Raw genomic sequence first — 11930 nt, 5'->3', positions numbered from 1 at the left:
GGCACCTGCATTATAGTACAGTGTCTTTGCAGGGAGGGACAGGCAGGTTCCCAGAAACTGCAGGAGCTGCAAGAAATCTATAGAGTAGCACAGTATAGTCTGGTCAGAGACACTCAGAGAGGACAGTAGCTCTGGGTGTGAACATCATGGCCTTCAGGAATCTCTGCTTACACTATTTTTTTGCTGGAACCGTAAAGAAAAATGCACTGAAATACCTGACTGTGCAAAGAGGTATGTGCAGGTTCTTTGAAATGCTGTAGGAATCACAGAGAGTGCCTTCTGCCTGGAAAACATTAGGACTTGCAGCACCCAAGAGATGCGAGTTGGAGTGACAGTGACCATGCAAAGTGATATGGAGTGTATCTGCAGCAAACCTAAGATGTCAGGTGCTCTAACTAGTGTTGCATGAAGCCCTGAGGATCCCTCAGCCTGCCCACCTGCCTAGCATTTTCTGAGAGCAGGCAGGTCAGCTCTGGGTTTGCTGAAACAATCCTCCCTGGCTTTATAGCACAGCAGTAGGTGAAACTGCAGAAAAAGCAATGTCGTGAGCCAGGCTGTTAAGAGATGTCTAAATTCCTGCCACGACAAGTCACACAGGCCTTTATGAATTTAATAGCAGAGCTCAGGATGGGTTGAAAAGCCCATAAGGAGAAGCTGGAGAATACTGGACCAGTTATCCCATCCTAGGCTCTGCACTGTTACACTGCAGTGGTGACTGGGCTACTCTGTTTAACCCTGGCTTGCTTATATCCATACCTCACTGGCAGTCATCGCAGTGGTGATAGGGTGCCCTTATCTTGGACAGGCTGCCATGCCCACCCCAAAGCACAGGTGATGATGACTGCAGGAAGGAAAGCTTCTGTCTCATGGAAGAAGAGGCAGCAAGCACCGGCCTAAGCACGAAGGGCAAACACCTAATCGCTTCTTCTGATGCTGCTAGTGCTCGCCACATTCATGTTACGCTGTCTGGGAAAGCAATGCAAAGCAAGCAAATTAGCAGTGGTGCTGCTATTTAAAAATCAAACAGTAGCATCCCTTTGCTACACCGCAACATCCTAGATCTTCTGTAGTTTTTCAGTCTACACCACCCAAAGGCCCAAAGCCCAGATTCAGACAGTTCCTGTAGCTGCTCATGCACAGGCATGCCTCAGTTTAAGGAAGAGCAGGGCAAATTAGTTGGCTTGAAGCCTCTGCAGACAAGTGGAGACTTGGCTGCACCCTGTGGCCAGCTCCCCAGGTACCGAGCTCTGGGTGTAGGCAGTGGGAGCAGCAGCCTCAGTGCCAAACTGGCTTGGAAATAAAGACAACTTGAATCCGGTGGGAGCTGAACATAGTGCAGAGGCTCCTAGACAGTGTCTGGGTGAGGGCTGCAGAAATCCCCAGATGAGAGCGACGTGTCACTCCTCCGTTAGGCTTCATGTCAGACATGGGCTGAGTCCACCCAGGACAGTTGTGCAGTGGTCCCTCTACAGTGAAAATACTGCCTTTCTGATCATGGATCTCACTTTTTCCTTGAAGTCTGAAGAAACAGCTGCCACTGGGAGGTAAATGTGAAGCCTGTCTTGTTCAGCATGTACAGGAGACAGCTGCACAGGAAGCAAAGCTTGTGAACAGAGTGGACCCCAGCCTAGAGTCTAACAAAATGCATGTAACTGGGCACTTAAAACTGAACTGCTGGCATAATGCTCAGGGCTTTTTTCAGGAGGGAAAGGAAAATGTCTTTCTGCTTTACCTACACATTTGTGTTTTGAGCTCCCTGCCTCATTTATTTTTCCATCTCTTATAAATCATTAAATAATTGTAAAAAATAGCACAGCTTACTTTGGAGGTGATTAGAACTGAGAAGAAATTATCCCATCACCCTCTTACAAACTGAAACATTCCCAATAGCATCTGACAGACACAGAGCCAAATCTCTTACTCCCCACTGTTAGCTTGCTGTCTGACAAGGTGCCTCTGTGCCAGCTGCTCTTCCCCTCTGCTGCACCGAGCTGTTTAAGCAGCCACAGCTTTGTAAACACGCAGGAACACAGTGTGCAGCACGGGGTATTGACAAACTTGTCGCTGTGCCCAAAAATACCAACTGATATGTGACCCTTCCATCCCGTTGCCTGGGTACAGTGCAGGCAGGGGGAAATTTCCACCAAGCTCTTGGAAGCGTAACCTATCCCAAGCCACTGTGATGTTCATACATAATAAAAAGGTTAATATATCTAGGCTGTATGCATTCCTGGAGTAAGTCTGCTGGCTCTAGGGAGGTAACTAACGGGGTGAACTGGGCGCTGTAACTTTAATGTGCTGAAAGAATGTGTTATTGTATGCTGTCATACATATAGATAAAAGCAATTCTAGCAAGCGAGGATGGTATAAGGATTCTCAGTCCATGCCTGCTCTTTCATTTAACATTTCCACTTGTACCTCCAGCCCATTTCTGCTAATGCACCTTCCTCCCACCCTGCCTCTCTCCCGGGCTCCCAGCAAAGCCTTATCTGTGCCACTCACCTTCAGCACCCCTATTTGGAAGCCTAATGAGAAATTTTACAGACTTCAAGTGCTTCAAGATTTGGAGACAATACCCAGATGTGGAAGGTGGCACCTTAAAACCTTCCTCCTCCATGAATCACCAGCTGCAGAGCATGAGCCAGAGGAACTGCCACAGTAGGGCACAGCTACGTCCTCCCCTTGCAACCAGGAGCAGTTAATTAGAGGGCTGCTCAGGGAACAGGAGGACATGAGCTCCAGATAGATCACCCAGTGCCAGTATGGCCTGGGGCAAGTCACAGCAGTTCTTTCTGCTTCAGTTTTCCCATACTTAGGCTGGGGGCGATAACTGGTTTACCTCAAAGCAGGGTCAAGATCGGATGCCCGAGCTGTAATAGGTTGGATGTAAGAGACTGGATGTAAGGAGCTATTTTGTAAGAACAAAATAGCACTGGTAGTTTGGTTCTGTAATACAGGATATTTCTTACTGCCAGAGTGATTTTCTAATGCAAGGGATGTCTTGCTGAATGGCAGGGTTGTAGGAGATGAGTGCAGACTTGCTAAGGAATTATTTGGGTCCTTTCAGACTAGAGTATTACAGTAACAAGCTCTTATTTCATAACGAAGAAACATGCTCGAAGAATGGGCTAAGGACAAAGAAATCAGACCCATAACTGATTTTTTTTTTTTTACTCCCTAGCATTAAGGCGCATATGAGTTGCAGGGCATATCCCATTATGAAGACTCTGAACACTGGCTTTGAGTGCTGGTTATTCTGCATAAACAGAGAATGTGTTTGCGGGTATCTTGTACAGAACAGTTTGCATTTTTTCCTCTTCCTAGTGTTTTCCCTTCAAAACACCATCTAGTAACATCTCACCAAAAAGATGGGCAGAGCTGCCTCCTGCCTTGAAGCAGAAGCGTTTTGATTTTCTCACCATGTCTCAGTACTGGCTCTTTGCAGTGGGTGCCATGTGCTTGCCAAGGGCTTGTGGGACTGTGCTCCCACAAGAAGTTGCATTAGGGGCCCCATCAGCTCAAGTTAGAATGTTCTTGTACTGTGCTGCAAAGTAAATGTCACAGGGCTCATTTCCAGAGGGACTGAGATAAGCCAGTGTTTTCCTGCTCTTTGCCTACAACAGCCTTTTACAACTGACAGCTAAGTCCAATTCTAACAAACTTAATTCCCTAGGACCTTGACTCAGCAAAGCATTAAATGAGCTTAAACTTGCACCCTCTGAAGGGAGCCTGTGGGATCTGGGAGTAGGCAGATCCCTCCTAGAGCACCTCTGCTCTCCTGGATGTGGTGGCTGCTCTACTAAACAGCAGCACAGTCCCAGGTCTGCAAAGCAGAACTGTGTGTGGAGAGCCACAGTCACCACCAGCATCTAACTAGTTTTGTGTCTCATCCTTCTATCTCCCTGCATCTGCTTTAAGAAAAAAAAAACAAAAAGAAGATACCAAAAAAAAAAAAAAAACCAAACCCCTTGCAAAATGGCATTCTAACTATTACATTTTTGTCTCCACCACCAGAGGAAGAACACCCACAGCTGGAAGAAAATCTCTTGTTTTGGCTTAACAGCTGGTGGCGATGAGGTGTCCTCAGGTAGGGTGTGATCAGCCTGCTTCTCTCTGAGGTCAGTAAGGGAGTAGAAAATGTCACTTACCTGCAGAACTTATTTCCCTGATGACACCTAGCAGAGGTGGCTCTGGGGCTGTTCTTAGCAGAACTTCTGGAAAACTAGTGGTTGATGGACTTTGTATTGCAAATTCTGTTTCCCACGTCTCCCTGTCCAGGCTTGGCTTAGTGAAGACATGCACACTGAAATAAGTCCCCTCTCAGACGTGCACACACTGCATATTCAGCATTGGTTTAGTGAACAGAATTCCCCTGGTATCAGGAGAAATTTTAGCACAGAATGAGCCTGGAGCTCCATAAGCATCATACGACATAGTAGGCAACGACGCAAGAAACCTAATCCTCACATCTCTCTTATCCATGTGGTGAAAGAATTTAAGATAAACTGGGTTAAAAAAATACCGTGTAAAATATTTACAAGCTTTTGAACACATCTGCCAAATTTAACCTTGACAGAGAGCGTGTTTTAGTGCTGAAGTTTGTGTGAAGAGGCAGCATGCAGAAGAGATTGTTGGCACTCCCACTGGCACTGAAGGGCTCCAGCTTCAGCCCAGATGCTGTTAGAAGCTAGACAATCCCCATTGTATTGTGTTTGCATGGCAAGGTTTCAGTAGCAGGGGGGCTACAGGGGCGGCTTCCGCTGCTAGAAGATTCACTTATGTCTGATAGAGCCAATCCCAGCCAGCTCCAAGATGGACCCACCGCTGGCCAAGGCTGAGCCCATCAGTGATCGTGGTAGTGCCTCTGTGGTAACATATTTAAGAAGGGGGGGAAAAAAACTGCTGCAAAAACAGCAGAGAGAGGAGTGAGATGTGAAACAACTCTGCAGACACCAAGGTCAGTGCAGATGGAGGGGCAGGAGATGCTCCAGGCACCAGAGCAGAGATTCCCCTGCAGCCCCTGGTGATGCAGCTGTGCCCCTGCAGCCATGGAGGTACCGGGGGAGCAGAGATACACCTGCAGCCCTGGGAGGACCCCACACCAGAGCAAGTGGATGCCCAAAGGAGGCTGTGACTCTGTCGGAAGCCTGTGCAGGAGCAGGCTCCTGGCAGGTCCTGTGGACCCGTGGAGAGAGGAGCCCAGGCTGGAGCAGGTTTTCTGGCAGGACTTGTGACCACTGGGGACCCATGCTGGAGCAGTCTGTGAAGAACTGCAGCCTGTGGGAAGGACTCATGTTGGAGAAGTTCATGGAGGACTGTCTCCTGTGGGAGGGACCTCATGCTGGAGCAGGGGAGGAGAGTGAGGAATCCTCCCCTGAGGAGGAAGGAGCAGCAGAGACAACGTGTGATGAACTGACTGCAATCCCCAATCCTGGTTTCCCTGTGCCACTGGAGGGAGAGGAGGTAGAAAAAAATCAGGAGCAAAGTTAAACCTGGGGAAAAGGGAGGGGTGGGGGGGAAGGTGTTTTTAAGATTTGGTTTTATTTTTCATTACCCTACTTTGATTTAATTGGCGATAAATTAAATAAATTTTTCCCCAAGTCAAGTCTGTTTTGCCCACAACAGTAATTGGTGACTGATCTCTCCTTGTCCTTATCTCGACCCATGAGGCTTTTGTTGTATTTTCTCTCCCCTGTCCTGCCAAGGAGGGGAGTGATAGAGCAGCTTTGGTGGGCACCTGGTGTCCAGCCAGGGCCAACTCACCACACTCATAAACAAGATTGTCTGTGAACACACTCAAAATGTGTGAAAGATTCATCCAGAGCTCAGGCAAAAGAAACTGCTCTTTAGTCAGTGCTTCTCCCCCATGTGTGAGTTCTCTGACACCTAGTACAAGGTGAGCTCTTCCTGCAGTCTTGGTTTCACCAAAGTGAGAATCATAGAGCACCTGCTCAAGGAAACCAGGCTGCACAGTTCTGGGGCCTCTGAAATTGTCTTATTCTGCCATAGCCATCAGTGTGACAGACTTTTCTTTTCCAATACTGTGTGCTTGCTCGTGTTGTCTCACTATGCAAAACATAAGCATTTAATGATGGGAGTTCTACCTGAAAATGAATCCCAGGACTTGGTCCTGTAATTATTTTTAGAATATTTAAGTGATATTTAAATGAAATATCAGTGTGTGGAGTGTGGCAGTGAGCAGAGTTGGGGGTTTTGGCAGGGAGGTGGTTCTAGAACACGCTCTAGCTCACTTGTTGGTTCTAGATCAGGTTCTAGCTCGCTTAGTGGGTCTGGAGCAGGTTCTAGAGCTCATGCCATATAACATTGTAGTTCTAGATCGCATTCTAGATCTCATGTCTATATCCCTTTATGTTCTGGATAGCATCCTAGAGCTCATTCTAGATACCTTTGTGACTTTAGATAGCATTCTAGAGCTCATTCTAGATAGTTTCGTGACTCTATATAGCATTCTGGAGGTTATTCCAGATCAATTTGTGGTTCTAGATCAGGTTCTAGAACACTTTGTGGTTCTAGATGGGTTTCCAGGGTGGCTTAGGGCTCCATTGGGTTCTGAGGGGGGAGGACCTAGTTCAGGCAGCTGTTTTGGCATCTCACCAGGATTTGGAATACTTGCTGATGATGAGAGCACTCTCACTGGGTTTTTTGCCTTTCTCATTTTACTTTCTTGTCTTCCGTGCTTTTTTTCTTCTTTGTGGCCCTTTTGAGTTGAAGGCCCAGAGGACCAGCCCATCAACTGCAGATCTCCCAAGTTTCTAGCCCCCTGACTCACCCTGCCTCTGTGGATGTTCTTTTTGCTGGAGGCCCAGAAGGCCAAATGCATCCTGGGCTGCATCAAGAGAAGCATGACTAGCAGGTCAAGGGAGGGGATTCTGCCCCTCTACTTTGCTCTCGTCAGACCCCACCTGGAGTACTGCATCCAGCTCTGAGCCCCCCAACACAAGGACATCAAGCTGTTGGAGTGGGTCCAGAGGAGGCCACGAAGATGGTCAGAGGGCTGGAGCACCTCCCATATGAGGACAGGCTGAAAGAGTTGGTCTTGTTCAGCCTGGAAAAGGCTCCGGGGGAACTGTGCCTGAAGGGGGGCCACAGGAGAGATGGGGAGGGACTTTTTACAACAGCATGTAGTGACAAGACAAGGGGTAATTGATTTAAACTGGAAGAGGACATATTTAGACTAGATATTGGGAATCTGTGGATGCCCCATCACTGGAGGTGTTCAAGGCCAGGCTGGATGAGGCTTTGAGCAACCTGCTCTAGTGGGAGGTGTCCCTGCCCATGGCAGGGGGGTTGGAACTAGATGATCTCTAAGGCCCCTTCCAACCCAAACCACTCTGTGATTCTATGATCCTGGAGTCTTTCTTCCTAATGTTTCAATATCTCAGCTTCAGAAACCCTGTAAACAGCCAGAGTGGTTTCTGGCAGGCCAACTTCTAGCAGCAGTCCTAGTCAATGGGCATTAGTAAGCAGTGCAGTGGTTTTTAAATGCGGTTAGAGGTGCGTCCACATGTCAATGTTTGGCTTTAGGTTTGAATGTTTAGTGGCATTGGATCCAGATTTTGGGTTGTCCTGATAGATCTGTGGGACCCAACGTGAAAGCTGGAGCTAGACTCCAAGTGCTTAGGAATTGAAACCTGGGAATTTGATGCTAGCTGGACCTAAGATGTGTTATAGGTGACAGAAGTTTCCCGGTAATTGTCCTTTTGTTGCTGTTGCTTTTAAAGTGCAGGTATTTCAAGGTCTCATGGTCATTCTGTGGCATGCATGCAAGTGGCCTAGAAGTAAAGTCTTTATTATAACGTTATAATACAGCAATAGCCTAAAATGTGTTTTCTAATCCCAGGAGAGGACCAACCTAAGTTGTCTTTCTGCAGGACCTAACTGAATGTCATCAGCTGCTCCTCTGCTCTAAATAAGCCGTGATCTACTTCTGAGCTGTGAGGTAACATGTTGCTTGTTTTGATTTTTAGTTCTCCCTAGCCTGCAGCTCAATACAAGCTTCATCTAAAAGGGCCGTACTTTTTACATGTGTCCCAGGGTTTAACTTCTGTTCCCACAGAAATCCAGCAGTAAAACTCCTTCTCAAATAAACAGAAGCATAAGTAGACCCAAGAAACACCTCTCATGCATTCAGCCAACTTGCTGACTTAATTTTCTGTGCCACAATTTTAAACAACTTATAAACTCCATTGACTTTCACAGACTTTGGACTGGAACCACTACAGAAATAAAAAATATCCATACACAGATTAATGTCTTTTGAAAAAAAAATATTTTTTCTTAGATTGCACATTCAAAACTTGAGCTGCACATCACACAGTATAGGAACAGTAGTTTGCCGATTCAATTACCACCATGTAGGTGTGTTTTGATTAGTTCGGCTGTAGCCCCAAGGTGTCAAACTCAGTCGGCAGCAGGAGATGGACCCCAGGTGTAATTACAGTCAGTGGCCAACACATCTCCTGGATTGTAAAACATTCTCAGTCTACACTGGACATGCACTGTCAGAGGGACTTTTGGACAAAGTCTTCAGGTAAATTGCAGCGGACCTTCAGGGAAAAACTGCTGTTCCGGACAGAGACTGTGTCTTCTCATTTGTCCACTGCATTTGGCCTTCTTTCTGCTGTCTCCCAGCTCTGCCCATTCACCCTCTGCTAAATGAACCGAGCAGTGAACTTCAACCACAGTGCGATGAAGTGGGGAGCAAGAGACCTCACATCCATGCTGGCAGGCTTTCTCTGCAGCCCTGAAGGCTACACAGAAGATGAAATGTTGGCTATGCTGGAGTCACTGCAGCTTTTATCCCAACTCTAGTGCTGCCAGGGAACAAGGGGAATTCTGTGCAGGCTGGCTTTGGGCCACTGGGCTTCTCTTTTCTGGGTCTTTGCAGCTACAAGGGCACATATGGACCACTGCCGTACAAACAACGTGTGAAGAAGACTGTTTTTTATCAAGGACCTTGTCCGGTGTTACAGTAGGATTAGTTTCATTTCTCAAGCGGATTGCTGTTTTGAGGATGAGGGTGAGAGGACAGACTCCTAGCTGGAAGCAGTAACGCAGCTGTCCTTCCCACAGCTACTGATAGTTTTAGATTTTGGTGTTAATTAGTGCTTTTCCCCAACAGGTATGTTTTACTTTAATAACAGTCAAAGAATAAATAAATAGGGAAATAAATAAATAAATAATAGTACTTTGTGCTTTGTTAGCATTGTCTGTCCAAAGTCTTTGAAGAATTTTTCCACGCTGAGCCTTACTATTTCCTGCGAGTCCCAGCAATCCCAAGAGCCTTACTCTGTTTCCGTTTATATCAATAGGAGCAAGCCCAGCCCCTGATGGCTTGCCTGGCGTTACACAGCGAGCCAATGACTGATCCAGAAAATATCCCTCAGGAGCCCCAGTTCCTACTTTCATGCTGCCTGCCCTCAACAGCACCAATTGTACTGTGATTCAAAGAGCAAGTTCCATCAAAATCAAAGAAAATCCCTACTTACTTCAACACTGTTTTTATAACATCTCCAGCCTTGCAGGGCACCAGGGTGTGCTTGGTCTGCTGTTGTTGTTGCTGTTCACTTAACACCTCCCTTAAAGAGGTTGTTGTTTTTTTTTTCCACCTGCTGTCACCTCCTAGGAAACTCTGGTACGCAATCTACACATGCAGGACTGCATGCCTGTGCCATATGTTAACCTTCTTCTGGTTTTCTCTTCCCATGTGTTACATGTCCGAGACATCTGCAAGGAAACAACATCCTGGCTATTCTTGCTGCTTCTCCCCCATGTTCCAGGTCTGATGCCATCACCACAGCAACCCAGCACGGTGTCACGGATGGTGGAACAGAGAGCTGGCACTGCACAGAGCCAGAAAAAAAGCAGCAGAAAGTGCCTGGTTTGGATGGGCGCTTATAACTGCAACCCAGCAAGTAAATGTGGAAACCTGGAGCAGAACACTGTTGTACTTGAATGCTGCACACAGGGGGTAGGCAGGCTTCTCACATTTCCAGCGTATTATCAGCAGAAGGACTCTGTTCCCTCTAAACAGTATTGAGTTATAAAAAAGCTATGATCTTCACCTAAGAGAATCTGTAATGTACCTTATTTTGTGCATCTACTCTTTCTTGTGCCCTATATAAGAATACAGCTGTTAGCACCAGCAGACAGACAAATGCTGTCCTGCTCAGCAGATGATGGTAAGAACTGGGTGAAGATCTCATTATCAGCAACTTGTAGAACCACTAGGTTGAGAGGACCTTTGGAGGACACCTGGTCCAACCTCCTGCTCCAGACAGGCCAAATTGGATAAGGTTATTGAGGGTCTCCTCAAGTTTTGAGAATTCCCAAGACTGGCAATTTCTCTATGCAGCCTGTTTGCAGATTTCCATTTACAAATGATCCACGTTTGCCACAAAGGCCAGATTCCTCAGGTTCATTCACTTTTATATCTTAATGAACAAGGGATCTGTGCTTTCTCAGTAGCGGGCCAGGGGCGCCCAGGGGCATACGGCATTCTCTACTCCAGCTCTCCTCACCTTCGGTGTGGGAGTGCAGCAGCTTTGAAAATGCAGTCCTATAACTTAAACTGAGCTGCCTGTCACTCAAGCCAGACGGCTGGGGTGGTTTTTGTTCTTTCTCAGTAGACTCTAGTAGTCAGTAGTCTCTGTTGTCTGCATTTCCAACTGAAGAGGGCAGCTGTAGTCAGCTCTGGTGTAGACAGCCAGTAACTCACAGGCTTCAAGCAGGCTTCTACAGCCCTCTGCGCGAAAATACCTGTGCTTGTGGGGTGAAGGACACAAAAACTCAGTTCCCTTCTGTAAAGATGACTGAGGTCTGTCCTTAAAACACACCCAAAACAAAAGCATACCTTAAAAAGTATGTGAAATAGCTGCCACGTTTTTGTGCGGTACCCTGCTCCCCCAAAATAAGAAATTAGGGTGGCTGTTTGTTGCTGTTATTCAAATGTTAATGCGGAGACCTTCTGATGTATTATGATGGACAACCAGTGGTGCACCCCCACTCATCCATGACAAGATCTTTCATTTCTTACTCAGGTGGGCATGCAGTTCTGCTTCCAAGGCCATCTTGTCAAAGGTGCGCACGTTTGTCTCCTCCCGTACCCTTTCCCGGACATGGAATGACGCCCGAGCGACAGACCTGGCATTTTCTAAGACAGTCTTCTTCTCCTTGAAGATCTGCTCGCTCCTCTCCAGCTTCCTCTCTATAGAGAGGAGGATCTCCCTGCGCCGTAAGTCCTCGTACTCTTCCACCTTTTGCTTGTTCATCTTCTGCACCTTCTCCTTCTCCAGGCGGCTCAAGACCACCTTGCGGGCTTTTTCTTGGACAGCCTCTTCAGCCACCTGGGCAGCATGCTGGAGCTTTCTCTCTGTCTCTCTAGCCAGGGCCTCCAAGTGCTCCTTCTGTTCCCTTTCCTTCTTCTCTGCTGCCAGTTTGGCTCTCTGGATCTGCATGTCCTCCCGCCTGGCCTTCTCCCTCAGCTCCTGGTTCCTCTTCTCCACTAGTTGTTCATAGTTTTCCTGAGCTTTAGTCAAACTCATCTCCAGAGAAGCCTTCAACATTTCCTTCTCTTCCGCCTCTTGCTTGGCCAGTTCCTTGAGCAAGGCCTCATGCTTCAGCTTCTCTGCTTGGTTGAGCAGTTTCTTCTCCTTCTGCAGCTGCACCTCCTTCTTCAGCCTCTTCTCTGCAGCCATAGACAGCTTCTCTTGCAGGAGCTGCTCCTCTCGCTCCCGGTGCTCCTTCTTGCCCTCCTCCTTCGCCTTCAGGTTGTGCTCTTGATGGAGTTTCTTCTGCGTGCCCTCCTGGACGGCCCTCTCCAACCTCTCCCTCCGCAGCCGCTCCTGCTTCTCCGCTTGTTCCCGCCACCTCTCCTCGCACACCAGGCGCTGCCTCTGCTTCAGCAGGGC

The 11930-nt window shown here is 47.5% G+C and overlaps 1 protein-coding gene across 1 annotated transcript in view; it reads right to left on the bottom strand.

Annotated features, from left to right (window-relative positions):
• Positions 1–11045: 11045 nt before the first annotated feature.
• LOC104462201 (coiled-coil domain-containing protein 177-like) overlaps positions 11046–11930 on the bottom strand; it is a gene marked incomplete at its 5' end in the record, with an annotated part of 1256 nt that continues 371 nt past the window's right edge. The window contains 1 exon segment of the mRNA XM_010074060.1: positions 11046–11918. Coding sequence (XP_010072362.1) covers positions 11046–11918 — 873 coding nt within the window.

This window comes from Pterocles gutturalis, unplaced genomic scaffold, assembly GCF_000699245.1.
Source record: "Pterocles gutturalis isolate BGI_N339 unplaced genomic scaffold, ASM69924v1 scaffold4682, whole genome shotgun sequence".
Taxonomy (NCBI): Eukaryota; Metazoa; Chordata; class Aves; order Pterocliformes; family Pteroclidae; genus Pterocles; species Pterocles gutturalis.
The sequence above is the reverse complement of the archived record's forward strand: the minus strand, read 5'-3'. Positions and strand labels throughout refer to the sequence as shown.